Source organism: Cnephaeus nilssonii (genome assembly GCF_951640355.1).
Source record: "Cnephaeus nilssonii genome assembly, chromosome: 22".
Lineage (NCBI taxonomy): Eukaryota > Metazoa > Chordata > Mammalia > Chiroptera > Vespertilionidae > Cnephaeus > Cnephaeus nilssonii.
In genome coordinates, this window is record NC_137093.1 from 29,012,655 (window position 1) to 29,027,901 (window position 15,247).

The 15,247-nt window shown below is 66.6% G+C and overlaps 3 protein-coding genes across 16 annotated transcripts in view; 2 read left to right on the plus strand and 1 right to left on the minus strand.

Annotated features, from left to right (window-relative positions):
- The window catches only part of EP400 (E1A binding protein p400), a 64,554-nt gene extending 60,287 nt beyond the window's left edge, over positions 1–4,267 (plus strand). For 13 of the 14 annotated variants that reach the window (XM_079763040.1, XM_079763046.1, XM_079763047.1 and 10 more), the window contains one exon: positions 301–4,266. In XM_079763040.1, coding sequence (XP_079619166.1) covers positions 301–570 — 270 coding nt within the window. In that variant the 3' untranslated portion in view covers positions 571–4,266. Of the gene's footprint in view, positions 1–300 lie in introns of all 14 variants that reach the window. The other variant, XM_079763050.1, reaches the window with a different exon arrangement.
- Positions 2,411–8,581, minus strand: DDX51 (DEAD-box helicase 51). Its single transcript, XM_079763054.1, has 15 exons — positions 8,265–8,581; positions 8,016–8,167; positions 6,953–7,103; positions 6,616–6,761; positions 6,465–6,536; positions 6,272–6,378; positions 6,038–6,146; positions 5,806–5,951; positions 5,495–5,687; positions 5,304–5,419; positions 5,113–5,229; positions 4,905–5,006; positions 4,757–4,820; positions 4,546–4,680; positions 2,411–4,314 (listed from the first exon to the last, which is right to left on the minus strand). Exons 1-15 carry the CDS (start codon positions 8,569–8,571, stop codon positions 4,288–4,290), a joined length of 1,944 nt encoding a protein of 647 aa, XP_079619180.1. The 5' UTR covers positions 8,572–8,581; the 3' UTR covers positions 2,411–4,287.
- Positions 8,582–8,744: 163 nt separating this feature from the next.
- Positions 8,745–13,454, plus strand: NOC4L (nucleolar complex associated 4 homolog). Its single transcript, XM_079762665.1, has 15 exons — positions 8,745–8,915; positions 9,217–9,337; positions 9,561–9,667; positions 9,932–10,039; positions 10,223–10,372; positions 10,446–10,545; positions 10,635–10,669; positions 11,056–11,106; positions 11,192–11,303; positions 11,514–11,574; positions 11,812–11,922; positions 12,022–12,182; positions 12,263–12,345; positions 12,559–12,672; positions 12,748–13,454. The coding sequence occupies exons 1-15, from the start codon at positions 8,799–8,801 to the stop codon at positions 12,865–12,867; spliced, it is 1,551 nt and encodes a 516-aa protein (XP_079618791.1). The 5' UTR covers positions 8,745–8,798; the 3' UTR covers positions 12,868–13,454.
- Positions 13,455–15,247: the final 1,793 nt, after the last annotated feature.

Here is a 15,247-nt window from a genome sequence, read left to right on the forward strand (position 1 = left end):
GCTGCCCACTTAACAGATGGCACGTGCACGTCCAAGCCCGCGTGGCTCACGGGACAGCCCAGCAGTCGAGGCTGAATGTCACCACCAGTCCCGGCCCTCAGCCCTCACTCTCCCACGGGCAGGCATCGCTTTAGCACGAAAGGTTTCGTTTTCTGCTTGTTTGGTTAAAGACCAGAGGCCATGTTTCGACGTGCTGGGTAGTTTTCACATTCTAAGTTTCATGCTGATGAAGTCTCTGACCCTCCCGGCCCCAGAGCGCTGGGTTTGTCAGGCACCTGATCTGCGTTTCCTTCGGCTCAGGCTTCCCCGCAGACGGTGACGCTCACCCAGGCGGCGGCGGGGCAGCAGGTCCAGATGATCCCCGCGGTGACCGCGGCCGCCCAGGTGGTCCAGCAGAAGCTCATGCAGCAGCAGGTCGTCACAACGGCGGCGGCCCAGCTGCAGGCCCCGGGCGTCCCCAACCCCACGCAGGTGCCGGCCAGCGCTGACAGCCCCGGCCAGCAGCCCAAGTTACAAATGCGAGTCCCTGCCGTCCGGTTAAAGACACCCACCAAGCCTCCGTGCCCCTAGTCAGGAAAGCAGGCGCCTCGGGCCGCCACCAAGCAGGTCTCCATCGGGCCAGAACCGGCAGGTGCACTTACTGCTGAACTGGGGGCCGCGTCCTGTGAGGTTCAGCCCCTGCAGAGCTGCAGCGAGTGGAGCGTCCCAGCGCGCTCTCGGGCCGCAGCTTCTGTACAGACCAGTGGGAGGCGCGCCTCGGCAGCTTCTCTGGGTCCTTGGACCTTCCAGCCGCCTCCAGAGCCGCAGGGCTGGGTCCGAGCCTCCAGGACCCACCAGCGCCCCATGTGCCACACATCACGGGGGCGACTCGGACAGCAGTGAGTCACCGTGACGCCCTGAAGCCAAGCACCGTCAGGACAGCGCAGCGTTGGCTGGTGTGGTTTGGACCCAACGGAAACACATCATGGTCCTTGGAGAGGCCATCTGAGGCCGGTCAGCTCAGACCCGGGACAGCCCGGCGGCTTCTTCCTCCTCTGCTCCATGTGACCTGCTGGAACCTTCCAAGAAGCCACCTGGTCCCGTGCCATCGAAGCGGTTATGATGCGTACCCGGCTTGCGTGGAGGACGACGCTGGGATTGAACTTCCATTCCAAAGAGGAGCCACTGTGACTTGTTTCCCTGCAGATGGCACCTGCCAGCTGCTCCCCATCCCAGCGCTGCTCGGTCCTTCCCAGCTTTCGGACGTGGCGCTCAGAGGCAGCTCCAGGAGCTGAGGCCCTGGTCTCATGTTGGTCGGGGCCCAGGCAGGTGTTTTATTGCAGGTGTCACAGCTGCGTGTGCGCGTGCACGGCATGGGGCTCAGTGAGAGGTGCCCGTCCCCGCTCTCCCTTGCTCATGCCCAGCCGGCCTGTCTGCAGAGCTGGAACCTGCTCACACAGGTGGTCTGCGGTGGCGCTCTTCCCCGCAGACGACTTCAGGTCTGTGCCAGGGCCTCGCCCACGAGCAGGCACGTGCCATCGTGCTGTGTGACGCGGTGAACCAGGGTTGAGGGCGAAGAGGCCCGATGCATCTGTGTCTTCTCGGGCACGATGGCAGCAGCGGTTGCAGTGGACGTGACTGGCTGGTGGCATCTGCACTGGCCACGCACACTGCGTTCCGCGGACGCCTCCCCCGCTCGGGGTGTCTGCCTCGGTCCAGACGGGTTCTGTCAGGTCTGTGTGTGCTGAGATGAGCTGCGGCGTCCTGAGACGCACGACTCTCCTGCCCCCTCCCCACAGCCGCTCAAGGCAGGAGGACGGCTTCTGTCCGGCACTGGTTCCCGTTTGTGTGGATGGCAGTGCGGCGACTCCTAGGGGGCCAGTGATGAAGCTCGCGTGAGATTGGAGGAAAGGAAAAATCAAGTGTTGAAAGGGGAAGGGACTTAACATTTCAGTGACCTGAACGTGGGGAAACAGGACCATCAGCCAGGCCTGTGGGTTGTTTGCTACCAGCCGGCGGGCAGGACGGCGCTGAGCGGGCTCCGCCTCGTCACTGGGAGACTTCCTGCTCTTGGCCCTCACCCTCGAGTGCAGAGCCACGCGCGGAGGTCGTGTTTCTGGCTTATCTTGTTGTGCAGTTTGCGTTCCTCGTCCTCCCGCGGGCGCTGGCAGTCCCTCGATGAAATGATGCACTTAGGCTGCCCGGGAGCTCCTGTGAGGTAGAGCCAGAGGGAAGGCAGCCGCGGGCCGGGTGGAGCGGCAGCTGCTATGCGGAGGGAGAGCCTCGCTCAGGGCGCTTCCTTCAGCCGCTCCAACGCGAAACGTGGGACGGAAGACTGTCCTGTTCCACTGGGTTTAGTCCCATCACAGCTCGGTAGTCACAGAGGCAAAAACCCTCCAAGGCGAGACCTTCCCACTGAGGAGCTAGTGTGGGCTCCGGAGGGGGTTCCAGGGCCTCCCCCACCATTGCTGTTAGACCCCACGCTGCCTGGGACCAGGCTTCGGCCGACTCCCTGTAACGAGGAGGGAGGGGGAGCTCTCAGACAGACCCAGCAGGACTGTCCATTCGAGCCGGCCCCCCGGGAGCAGGCTTCCCCGGGAGACGAGTCTGAGAAGGCGGGCTGTCCGCACGGCGGCCGGGGAGCAGGAGCCGGTCCGCACGCGCAGACGTGTTGCCTGGCAGGGCTTTCCGTTCACAGCCTCTAGGGTTTTAAGTGTTGTAACCAAATAGTTGTGTTTAAGATTAAAAGACTGAAGATGTAAATACTTTGTAAACATAATCATTTGTACTTGAACAGTAGGGTTTTGAAAAGCACTGATGTCCCACCACACGAAAGGCATAATAAACGACTTTTTCATATGCTCTCGTCTCCTCTCAGGAAAGTGGTGAAAGATGCTGGTTGTCTCTTTCAGGCACTTGGCAAAGGGCTCGGTGAGGCTCCCAGCAGGTGGCGCTGAGAGACAGGAAGCGCAGGCCTGGGCTGCGACCCCCTTGGCGCAGCGGAGGACTCAGAACCAGCCACAGGTCTCGCACTCATGGCACGTTTTTACAATATGTTTTCATTGATTTGTGAGAAGGGGGGGAGAGAGGAACATCAATGATGAGAATCATGGATTGACTGTCTCCTGCACGCCCCCTACTGGGGATCAAGCCCACAATCCAGGCACGTGCCCTGATTAGAATCGAACCCAGGGCCCTTCAGTCCACAGGTCGATGCTCTATCCACTGAGCCAAACCGGCTAGGGCTCCTGGCACTTCTTAAGTTGGTATTAGGGTGCGTTTTTTTTGTCTGGGGGAAGTCACTCGAATAGGCCTTTTGGCAAAGCCAAAACTGTTCACGAATAAGAATGTTCATGAAATCAGAGGAAAGCCTTCCTCAGACCTTGAGAGCAGTGTCGTCCTGCAAGAGGTCCCCAGCGTTCAGGTCCAGGTGCTTCCTGCGGCCCCACAGAAGGCAGCGCGGCAGCAGGTGCCGTGACCACCTCCCACACACTGGGTTCCGGGCAGGCCCAAGCCAGCAGTCTAAAACTCAGACGCAGGCCCCCACCACCAGGTTCAAGGCCCCCGCCAAGCCTGACTGCGGGAGGCGGCGTGATGGCTGCAGGAGTCCTGCGTTCCAGATGCCAGAGCACGAGCAAGCTGGCTCACCACGCTTGGCGGCTCCATCCGTCCCGGCCCTGGGCCTTGCGTGCCAAGCGTGGTGTGGGCTGGACTGAGGGGTAGGCACGCTGGCTCAGCACAAAGCGCTGGGACTCGGACGGTCTCTGCTGAGGGCTTCCCGTCAGCGCCTGCCTCCTGACCCGTCCCTGCCCCATGTCTACCCGGGAGCCTGTGACCAGTTGTTTTGCTCAAGTGAATCATGGACTTTGGTGCAGAGATAAAACTAGCATGTCCCTTCTTTACGTTAGCATGTGAATTTGGGGGAAACCTTACAAGCAGTGGGTCAGTGCTCTGCAGCCTCTGGTGCTCGTTACTCTGCACGGGGCGTGGTGGTGGGGGCTCGTGGTAAGGCTGGGGGCCCGTCCCCACCGCAAGATGGGAGCACACGGAGGTGCTAGACAAGCTGAAGTCCAAACCCGCTGCCAGCAGGACGGAGGCCGCCTGTCGGTCTGGGCCCGTCTGAACCCTCCACCCCAGCCCCAGAGAAGCAGGAGCGACCGGTCAGAGGCTGACTGCGTGCTTGGCCGTCTCAGGCCACGGCGCCGTGACGGAGGGCCTCGCCGGGCGTGGGCTGAGCAGGCAGCGCGCTGGGACTTCTCCAGGAGACCTGTCCGCCCAGGCTCGGTCCCATCGTCCTCAGAGCCCGGCCTAGGCCGCCTTCTGCCTCCATTCTTCCTGGGGGAGGAGAGGAAGCAGCTCAGCTCCAGGCCCCTCCCTAGTGTGCGCCCCAGCCCAGCCCCCAACTCTAAGGGGAGACACCCAGCACCCCTCCCAGGCCCTGCACCTCCACCCCAGGTCCAGGGTCTCCTGCCCTCAGCCAGGAAGCTAAAGGCACCCGGGACCTCCTCTGCGTCCGAGTCCCGCTGCGAGCAGCCTCGAGTGCTCCCAGAACCGCCGGGGCCTCACCTTGACGGCCCTCTCCAGCTGGGACAGGGCTTCCTCGTACCGCGGGACCAGCGGCTGCAGCAGCTCGCTAGGGGTGTCGTGCCGCTCCAGCTCGGGTACCCCGGCTTCAGTCAGCATCCGGAGGAACCTCCTCTCCTGGGGGCGCATGCCAAGTTCCAGGAAGGGGCTCCCATCCTCCCTGCCCCCGCCTCCCCGTCAGTCCTCGCCTAACCTGCACTCTGAGGAGCAGCGTGAAGGCTTGTCCGGTCTTCCCAGCACGAGCAGTTCTTCCCACCCTGAAACCAAGCACAGGCGCCTCGAGAGCGGCCCCCAGGACAGCAGCCTCCCCCCCCCGCCCCAATCCAACCACAGCCCCTCACCGGTGCACGTAGGTCCGCAGATACTGGGGGGCATCGTAGTTCACCACCAGCTGCACCCCCTGCACGTCGATGCCGCGGGCAGTGGCGTCTGTGCTGATGAGGCTGTTGAGAAACAATGTGGGACCTGCCTGAGACTGGGACACCCCCACAGACACACTACTGGGGGCCAGGCAGACACCAGGAGCAAGCACCCTCCCAGGACACTCACAGCTGAATCTTGCCCTGCTCAAACTGCTTCAAGATCCCCTTCCTCTGGCCGGGCCCGTAGCGGGAGGAGAATTCGGCCACCGTCACACCTCCGAACGCCTGGACGAGCAGGAAGAGCCTGGGAGGGAAAGCCGGTGGGCGGGGCCAGTGCCTCCCACACGCCCTGCCCTGCGCTGCCCACCCCGGTCTCACCTGTGGGAGTTCTCCCGGGAGTTGGTGAAGCAGAGGATCCTGGAGAAGCCCAGGTGCAGGATCAGGTGCAGGACGACCAGCGGCTTGGAGCGCAGGCGGCAGGGCACATAGTGGTGCTGGGGGGACAGCGTGGGGTTGGCTCGGCCCCGAGCGCCCGGGAGCCACCCTCCCGACCCGTGCACCCAGCTCACCGAGAGCCCCGCAGGGAAGGTGTACTTCCCACCCGAGTCCGTGTCCACATCGGTGCCTCCGGGACCCCCGCGCGCCGGCCGCGTGGAGAAGAGCCAGGGCTGGTGCAGGCCCAGCTGCTGCAGCTTCTCGGGGTTCTGGGTCAGCGTGGCCGAGAAGAGCAGCTTCTGCAGAGGCATCTGAGGGCGGCAGGTGCTGAAAGGGCACAGACGCTGGGCGCAGCCGGGGCCTGGCCACCCGCCCCGACCCAGACAGACTGGACCGGGCGCTCCCCCAGGGCAGAGCAGGGCAGGGCCGAGCCGGGGACCAGTACCTGGCAGCGGTCACGACCTGGGGCTGCCGCCTCTGGAGCAGAGCGAAGGGGTCCTTGGCACCCTCCCCAGGGAAGGCGGCCGCCACCACCCGGGGGAGCCAGGACTGGTGCATGCTGTCTATCATCCGGTCGGCCTCGTCGATGACCTGCCAACGAGGAGGCCGGACTCCGGTGGGTGAGGTGGGCGTCAGCTGAGCCCGAGCCTCCCTCTGGGTGGGGGTGGGCAGCCTACCAGGAAGCGGAGGTGCTGCAGGCTGAACCCCGGGGTCTGGTCGATGTGGTCCACCAGGCGGCCGGGAGTGGCCACCACGATGTCCGCCAGGCAGCGGAAGCCGTCCACCCTGCAGAGCGGAGAGCACTCAGCCGAGGCCCCACTGACCCCGATCCGGGCGCCTGCGGGCCGGGGCCCCACGGGGCTGTGCCCTCCTGCACCCGCCCCCCAGGGCCCGTGCCCAGCAGGACCTACGTCTCCTGAACGAGGCTCTCCTGCTCCTTGGCCAGCGACTTCTGCCCGGTGACCAGGACGACGCGCAGAGGCGTGGCGTCCGTGTAGACGTTGAACACTTTGCTCACCTGCAGGACACCGAGTCACCGCCTGACCTGAGGCATCACGCCAGTGAAAGGGCTCCGGGGTGACCCCAGGCACGGGGTCCTCGTACCTGCTGGGCCAGCTCCTTGGTGGGCAACACAACCAGGGCGCGCACCTGGCACACGGCTCGCTGCAGCAGGGCCTGCGGGCGAGGAGGCCGCTGTGTGAGCAGCGCCGGCTCCCGCCCGCCAGCCTGCTAGGAGGGAGGGCCTCGCGCTCACCTGCACCACGGGGATGACGAAGGCCAGGGTCTTCCCACTGCCCGTCGGGGCAGAAACACAGAGGTCCCTGGGCCGGTAGCCGCCTCTGCCCACGAGGAACCCTTGGGCCGCACTCTCCAGGAGAGCAGGAATGACCGCCGCCTGGACTGCGTGGGGGAGGAGGGCCGGTCAGGTTCATGCAGGAGCAACCCGTCAGCACAGGGACCAGGGCCAACCCGTGACCTCAAGCTGGAGTGCTCTCCCAGGGGAGCACCTGACGCCGCGTGCGTGTGGGGCTGCCCCCCGAGGCCTCGCATGGCTCCGAAGAACCCCGGCCCCCGGCCCGAGGCGGGAGCACCTGGGAAGTAGGACGAGATGCCATGGGCACGCAGCTTCCTCTGCAGGTCAGGGTGGACTTCCGGGATGTCCTCGATAGGCACCAGGTCTTCAGTGACATTCTTCCCGACACAGCTCGGCTCGGCCAGCCACGTCGGCAGGAAAGGCTGAACCTGTGGCAAAAGGTAAGAAACAGGGGCCAGGTGACGGCTCCCCACCTCGCCTGGGAGCGCGGCCGCGGAGGCTTTCCCTGGTGTCCTGGCTCCCCCTCGGTTCCCCCGACCCACGTCCCACACAGCCTCTGAGGAATGAGGAGACACACACCCGGGTGCCACTCCCCAGAGCAGATCCACCTGGGGCTTCCCCTCCCTTCTACACCACCACCCTGGACGGCACCTGCAAGGCCCCCTGACACCTGGCGCTCACCTGCCCTGACCTCACTTCCCTTCGGTGGCCACACCCCAGGCACTTAAACCTCTGTTCTCACACACCAAGCTCGTGGTGCCTCACAGCCTCTAAGTGGCACATGCCCCGCCCCCATCTTAACCAGACGGCTCACAGGGGACCCCGCAAAACCCCTGACAGAACCGTGTGCCGTCGCCACGGGGATGGTGACCCAGTTCACGCTCCCTAGGAGAGCAGAAACGACCACTCTTCTTCAACATAGTACCGAGGTCCCAGCCACAGCGATCGGACAAGGAGAAATAAGTCCTGGCTGGTGTTGCTCAGTGGCTAGACTGTCAGTCCACGCATAGAAGGGTCATGGCTTCGATGCCAGAGCAACACCTGGCCTGCAGGTTCGTCCCTGCCCAGGTCGGGCGGGGCGCGTGGGGGAGGAAACCAATGCCTGTGTCTCTCTCACATCCATGCTTCTCTCCCCTTCCCCCTCCCCCTCTCTCTCTAAAAAAAAAAAAAATGTCCCCAGGTAAGGTTTATCACCAAAAAAACCCTACAAGATACAAGCTGAGGCGCAGGCAACCTCCTCCCAACTACCCCACGAAGCCCCGCTGGGTTAACAACAGCCACCCAACCCTGCAGCTCCCCACCCCCCAGCCCGGCCGTCCCACCTCCTCCAAGCCGCTCACCTTTGGCGCCCTGCTCCTCCCGAAGCCCCCGAGCAGCAGAGCGTGGGCTGGGGGTCCACCGGCCTCGTCGGGGGGCTGTTCTCCTGGGGTCTCGGGCGGCCCCGCGGCCTCGGCGTCCACGCTGCTCTCCCGCGGCGCCTCCTCGCCGTTCTCTGCGGGGCAGAAGCCGGGCAGGGGCGGCGCGTCAGCCTCAAGCAGACCCAGGTCCCCGGCCCGCACTCCGTCCCCTCCTCGGCCCGCCGGGCCCACCTGCGCCGGCCTCCTCGCCGTCCTCTTTCCGCCGCTTGCTGCGCGGGGCCTGCGGGCTCCCGGGCGCCCCGCCGCCCTTGCACCTCCGCGGCCGCCGCCGCCGCCGCTTCCCCGCCGCGCCCTCGGTCTGCGCGGCCTCCTCGGGCTCCTGCTGCCGCGACTGCTGCTGTCGCTGCCGCTCTCGGGCCCGGCACTGCAGCCGCTCCAGCAGCGCGCGGGCCCGGCCGTCCGCCTCCGCCCCCGCCTCCGCCCCGGCCGCTTCGGCCGCCTCGGGCCCCGCGTACCGCGCAACGTGGAAGAGGGCCATGCCTGCAGCCCGCGCCACTGCGGCCGGGCGCGCGGCGATGACGGCAGGTGCGACTCCGGCGCGCGTCTATGACGCACGTGAGTCCCAGTCTCTGATTGGTGGAGCGCCGGCAGGGGGCGGGGCGCGTCCCGGCAAGCAGCGTTGGCGTCGGAGGCGCTGGCCGTGACGTCAGCGCTGCGCCGGAAGGCGGCGCGTGAGTCCGGGCTTCTCCCGCGTGGGGCGGCGGCATGGAGCGGGTCCGCGGCCCCCGGAACGCGCGCCGGGCGCTGGGCCGCCTGCTGGAGGCGGTGCTGGCGAACCGCGCGGAGGCCAACGCCGTGTTCGACATCCTGGCGGTGCTGCAGGTAAGGCGGGCGGGCGGCCGCGATCGCGGGGTCGGAGGCCGACAGGAGGGCCCCTCGGGCTCGGCCTCGGCGGAGTCCGGGCTGCGAGGCGGGGTCCAGGGTCTTACTGGGGGGGAGGGGGGTCTTCTCTCGCCTCGCGGGGCTCCGGACTGGAGGGTCCGGTGGGAGGTTTGGCAGAGGTGGGATGGAGAGTCCCGCTGGGGTTAAGGTTGTGGTTGGATGGGGCGGGAGTCCCAAGTGGGGAACGTGAGTGGGGCCACAGTTTCCCGCGGGGCTCCCTGAGACCGGCCTCTCCCCGCAGTCGGAGGACCCGGAGGAGATCCAGGATGCGGTGCGCGCGTGCAGCCGCCTTTTCGGGGCCTTGCTGGAGCGGGGGGAGCTGTTTGTGGGCCAGCTGCCCCCGGAGGAGACCGTCATGGCAGGTGAACGTCCTGGGGGCCCAAGGCCTCGTCCCTGGCGAAGTTGGAGGGCGACGTGATGAGTCCCCCAAAACCTTTTCACAGGGCTTGCCCTTAGAGTAGGTGTTGCTCTCTCTCTCTCTCTGGCTGGGGGCCATGCTGGTCTGAGGCTATGGCTTCCACTCGTGTGTCTGACTGGGCTGGGCAGTGGGCATGGACGTGGGCTGACCCCCTCGCCCACCGGCAGGGTCCCAGGGGGCCACCCGGAAGTACAAGGTGTGGATGCGGCACCGCTACCAGAGTTGCTGCAACCGCCTGGCGGAGCTCCTGGCCCACCCCTCGTTCGAGGTCAAGGTGAGTCTTGGGGACCCCGACCTTGCTCGTCCTGAGTGTTCCCTGCACCCCAGCCACGAGCCCCTCCACACACACACACATTCACACACACACACACACACACACACAGGCTGTGCCCCTGTCTTTCCCCACTCGCTTCCTTTTGTTGGCTGGTTTTGGGTGGGAGGCTCTGCCCTCTCTCGCGGACAGTCAGGCTGAAGTTCTGGGGGAGCTCTGTGGGCCGGTCCACGGGGCGCCACGGCCACTCTGCCCCCCGCCCCCCAGGAGCTGGCCCTCGGGACCCTCATGAAGTTCGTGCAGCTGGAAGGAGCGCACCCCCTGGAGAAACCCAAGTGGGAGGGCAGTTACCTGTTTCCCCGCCAGCTCTTCAAGGTGAGGGGCACCTGGGGGCCCAGCGGACCTCTGGCCCATCCAGCCTCGGGGAGGGGGGGCAGGCTGCCGCTCGGGGGGCTCCCGGGGCCGTCTTTGGTTGCGGGGCTGTGCTGTGTGGGCTCGGCCGGGTTGACCATCCTGCGTCGGAGAAGCGCTCACCGGCCCGCCCCGCGCCTCGCCCAGGCGGTGCTGGACGGCCTGCTGTCCCGGGAGGAGGACTGCTCGCTGCTCCTCTCCCAGTTCTGCGCGTACCTGGAGCACGACGACGTGCGCTACCACGCGATGCAGGCGGCCGCTGACGCCGTGGCCAGGGTCGCCAACGCGCACCCCGAGGTGAGCTGGCGGGAGCCCCGTAGCTGGGGGAGGGGGCAGGCGGAGCCCCGGCGCTCAGGCCCGGCCTCCGCAGGTGCCCCTCGCTTTCTGGAACAACGTGTTCACGCTGCTGTCGGCCGTGAGCCTGCCCCGCCAGGAGAGCGACGTCGCTAACTTCTACGTGAAGCACGCAGGTGAGCGTCCTGGCTGGGCCTGCAGGCGGGGCCCTGCCCCCCCCCCCAGCCTCACAAGCCGCCTCTCCCTTCCCCCCTCTCCCTGGCAGAGCTGTCGGACAGGTGGAAGGTCACTCATCTGAAGGTGAGACACTCGGGGGGCGGGGGCTCCCTGGGAACAGGCCCATCCTGGGGTGCGGCCTCAGGCAGCAGGTGGGGGACTTGGGGAGAAGGCAGCCCCCCCTTTCCTGGCTTGGACAGCCCCTGGGTCACTCAGAGGCCCCTGGGGGCGAGGAGGTCCCAGGCCGCCAGGAGCGTCACGTGTCCATGCTGGGGGGCGGGGGGGTGGACTCGGCGTGGCTGCCCGGGAGGCTGATGTTTCCTCGCACCTGGACAGTGTCGGGTTCGGGCCCTGGGGCTCCGACTTCCACGTGGCAGGAGGGGGCGGGGCGGGATTGCGGGGGTGGGGCGGGGGGAGGACCTGGCGGGGCCGCAGCATGTGCAGCCTGCAGACCCTTTCCTCCCACGCAGGAGCACAGGAAGGCTTTCCAGCTGATGTGGCTCGGCTTCCTCAAGCACAAGGTAGGGCCGGGAGGGAGCAGGCTCGTCGGCCCTGGCCTGTGCAGGGCGGCAGACGGAACCCTGACCGCTTACCCCGCCCCCCCAGCTGCCCCTCAGCCTCTATAAGAAGGTGCTGGTGATCATGCACGAGTCCATCCTGCCTCACCTGGCCCAGCCCAGCCTCATGATCGACTTCCTCACCCGCGCCTACGACGTCGGTGAGCAGGGAGCGCCCAGAGGGGCTGTGACCACGTGGGGATGGGTGCTGGGGGTCCTTTTCCTCCCTTGTGAGACGGGGCGGGGGGAGGGCAGGCGGGCCTGTGGGCAGCTGGCTCCAATCGCCTACAGCGCGGCCTCCAGCTTTTCTGGACTCGCCCTGGGGGTGGGGGGCAGGCTGGCCGCAGCTCCATGGCTGTGTCTGTCTGCAGGGGGCGCCATCAGCCTCCTGGCCTTGAACGGACTCTTCATCCTGATTCACGAGCACAACCTGTGAGTGTCGGTCTGGGGCAGTGCAGGCCTCTCCCTCCCCTCTCTGCCCCCGACCCCCCCCCCCCCCCGCTCTGACCAGGGTCAGGCAGCTTCAGGAGCCCCTGGGGACACGTGCAGGGAGGGGGCAGTGGTTCCCTGGGCCCTGACCTGTCTGCTTGCTTCGTGCTCTTACCCCCACATGCCGCCCTCACTCACCCGCTGCTGCCCCACATGCCTCGTTCCCTCCCACACCCACAGGGAGTACCCCGATTTCTACCGCAAGCTCTATGGCCTCTTGGACCCGTCTGTCTTCCACGTCAAGTACCGGGCGCGCTTCTTCCATCTGGCCGACCTCTTCCTGTCGTCCTCGTGAGCGTCAGGAGGCACAGGGCCCCGTTCCCTGGGGCTGCAGACGGGCGGCAGGGGCTGGGGTGCGGGTGCGGGGTCTCACGCCCACTTTCCCGCCAGCCACCTGCCTGCCTACCTGGTGGCTGCCTTTGCCAAGCGCCTGGCCCGCCTGGCCCTGACGGCGCCCCCCGAGGCCCTGCTCATGGTCCTGCCCTTCATCTGCAACCTGCTGCGGCGGCACCCGGCCTGCCGCGTCCTCGTGCACCGGCCGCGGGGCCCTGGTGAGTGCCGCCGGGCTGGGCCCCCCGGGCAGGCCGGTGCGAGGCAGGTGGCAGGGAGGACAGGTCTGTGTTGTTCTTAGAGCTGGACGCCGACCCCTACGACCCCGACGAGGAGGACCCAGCCCAGAGCCGCGCCCTGGAGAGCTCCCTGTGGGAGCTGCAGGTGAGCCCGGCGCCTGGGTCCCGTCCTGCCCCTGCAAGCTGCCCACCGGCCCCCACACCCACGGGCCTGTTCCTGCTCCCTCGACCCCCGCCCTCCCTGTCGCCCTGGTTACCTGGGGGCACCCTGACCTCTGTCTGGAGTCGCCACTCTGTCCCCAATGTGGGGTGCTGGGAGGCGAGCCAGCCACAGGGTGACGGCCCGCGTGCCCTCCAGGCGCTCCAGAGGCATTACCACCCCGAGGTGTCCAAGGCCGCCAGCGTCATCAACCAGGCGCTGTCGGTGCCCGAGGCCAGCATCGCGCCCCTTCTGGAGCTCACCGCCTTCGAGGTGAGGGCCGGGCTGGGGGAGGTGGGCCGCGCGGGGAGCTCCCGGGTGAGAGCGTCCGTCTGTCTGTCCTCGCAGATCTTCGAGCGGGACCTGAAGAAGAAGTGGCCCGAGGCGGTGCCGCTGGAGTTCATCCCCGCGCAGGGCCTGCTGGGCCGGCGTGACGACCTCTGCGCCCAGCACTTCACACTCAGCTGACCGGGCACCCCTCCCCCAATAAGTGGTTTTGCAGGAGCCACTCAGGTGGGCTGTGGGCGGCAGGCAGGGGACAGCACGGGGTCCTTCCTTCCCATGTGCCAGGGCTGCGTCCCCAGAGCTGCCTGGGGCCCTGACTTCGGCTCCTCCCAGGTGGCCCCACCACGGAGCAGTCCCGGGCGCCTGGCCCTCCAGGGCAGCCACAGTGTCTCCTGCTGTTGCCAGTCTGGGCGGTCCCCTCCCGTGTGGCTCAGCAGCTTCCTGTCCCGCGTAGCCAGCCCCTGTGTCAAATACTCTTTCCAGGCTGAACACATTTCCCTCCTCCACACCAGCCAGCCCAGGGGTGGAGCCCTGACCCACAGACCCACTTCGTCACGTCCAGGCTGGAGCTTAAAATGCTGGTTGGAGGGGGGGCCCGTCGTGGCTCGGGTTGAGGTCGACCTAGGAACCAGGAGGTCCCTGTTGGATTCCCGGTCAGGGCACAGGCCCGGGGTAGGGGCTCGATCCCCTGGGAGGTGTGCAGAAGGCAATTGATCCATGATTCTCTCCATGTTTCTCTCTCTCCCTTCCTCTCTAAAACCAATAAAAATGTATTTTGAAGTAAAATGGAGTTTGCCTCTGTGGAGGAGGCACTGGCCTGGCGTGTGCAGCGAGCTTCGCCCTCCCTCCCAGAGCCCTGCTGTGCTGGGTTAGGGACACCCCCCCCCCCCCCCAGGGGCCAGGGACACGAGGCCTCTTGCTGTGCATCCCCAACCTGCTCCCGTGACATTGGGTCCAGCATTTTAGAAGCAACATGGAGGCCGGTCTTGACTGGTCACCTGCTGTGGGGGGCGGGTCCCCTGACAGGGATGCAGCCCGGTGGTAAGGAGTTGCCAACACTCAAGCGCTTGGTTGTCAGCGAACCAGCTGCAGACGCGTCAGTGTCAGGAGGCAGGTCCTGCAGCGTCTGGTGTGGAGCGGACGCTTCCCCTCCGCCGTGAGGACAGCCTGTCCCCCACAGGGGCTGGTGAGGCCACGGCCCCTGGCCAGCAGGCGGGGAGCCGCGTGCCCTCCTGACGGCTGTCGCATCCACGGGGCGCTGTTCCCAGGTCCCCGCTGCTCAGGAGGTCGAGCCTCTCCTGACGGCACAGGCCATGGGACGGAGCGGGAGCCTGGGAGCTCATGAGAACGGTCGGGTCCACGGGGTGCAGGGGCCGCGGGTCAGTCAGGGAGGCCTCGGGGTGCAGGGGCCGCGGGTCAGTCAGGGAGGCCTCGGGGTGCAGGGGCCGCGGGTCAGGGGAGGCCTCGGGGTGCAGGGGCCGCGGGTCAGTCAGGGGAGGCCTCGGGGTGCAGGGGCCGCGGGTCAGTCAGGCCTCGGGGTGCAGGGGCCGCGGGTCAGTCAGGCCTCGGGGTGCAGGGGCCGCGGGTCAGTCAGGCCTCGGGATGCAGGGGCCGCGGGTCGGTCAGGAAGGCCTCGGCGTGGGTCTCGGGTGACTTCCAGGACAGAGCTTCCTGAGCGAGTGGCCGTTCCTCAGGCCAATGCCTGTGTGTCCTTGAGCTCAGCCAGGGGTCAGCTTTCACGTCTGATCGCTGGGACCCGGGAGCATGTGGCCTCTGCTCTCGGGCTGAGCTAAGCTGCAGCTGGGCCGGGACACGGGCCCCAGCTGGGCTCCTGGGGTCACAGGTCAGAGCCCCGCTCGGCGGTGCGAGAACAGCCTCCCCAGCTCCAGCCTAGGTTTGCTGTGTCCAAGGCCCGGAGTCGCTGCTCCGGGGGTTGGGGGGAGCCCTTCCTGTCCAGCAGGTGGGGTTCGGCCAGAGCTCGGCCGCCATCCGAGAGGGCCAGGGTCAACCTGCTCGGCCAGCACAGGACAGTCCTGTTGGCGGCCCTGGAGGAGAGAGAGGAGCTGGAGCCCGGCTGGTGGGGCTCTGTGGCTGAGCGTTGACCTATGAACCAGGAGGTCACGGTTCGATTCCCGGTCAGGGCCCATGCCCGGGTTGCAGGGTCCATCCCCAGTAGGGGGCGTGCAGGAGGCAGCCGATCCATGATCCTCTCTCATCACATGTTTCTATCTCTCCCCCTCCCTTCCCCTCTGAGATCAATTTAAAAAAAAAAAAAAAAGGGAAGAAAAGCTAGAACTCACAGCCCACAGACTGTGACCTCGGGGATGAATGGGCCCGGGCCTGAGATTCATCACTTCCGCGTGGCGCCCCTCGCGGTGCTGAAATGACTGATGTTTGCGGGGCAAGGCCCAGCAGCCGCCGGCGTGCGGGAGACAGATGGCCCTGTCCATCTGCATTAGCACAGATAAGCCGTTTAATTTAATTTCGAAACGACTGTCGGGTGCTTAAAAGAGCAAGAGGAATAACAAACGAGGCTTCGCGCCTTATTTATCCCGGAGCGGTT

Excerpts from the sequence above, each read along its gene's own strand:
- DDX51 (XM_079763054.1), bottom strand. The coding sequence starts at position 8,571 with ATGGCCCTCTTCCACGTTGCGCGGTACGCGGGGCCCGAGGCGGCCGAA. Across the intron at positions 4,821-4,904 it reads CTGCGGACCTACGTGCACCG|GGTGGGAAGAACTGCTCGTG; the intron begins GTGAGGGGCTGT and ends GCTTGGTTTCAG. Across the intron at positions 4,681-4,756 it reads CGCTGCTCCTCAGAGTGCAG|GAGAGGAGGTTCCTCCGGAT; the intron begins GTTAGGCGAGGA and ends ATGCGCCCCCAG.
- NOC4L (XM_079762665.1), top strand. The coding sequence starts at position 8,799 with ATGGAGCGGGTCCGCGGCCCCCGGAACGCGCGCCGGGCGCTGGGCCGC. Across the intron at positions 8,916-9,216 it reads ACATCCTGGCGGTGCTGCAG|TCGGAGGACCCGGAGGAGAT; the intron begins GTAAGGCGGGCG and ends CTCTCCCCGCAG. Across the intron at positions 12,673-12,747 it reads TGGAGCTCACCGCCTTCGAG|ATCTTCGAGCGGGACCTGAA; the intron begins GTGAGGGCCGGG and ends CTGTCCTCGCAG.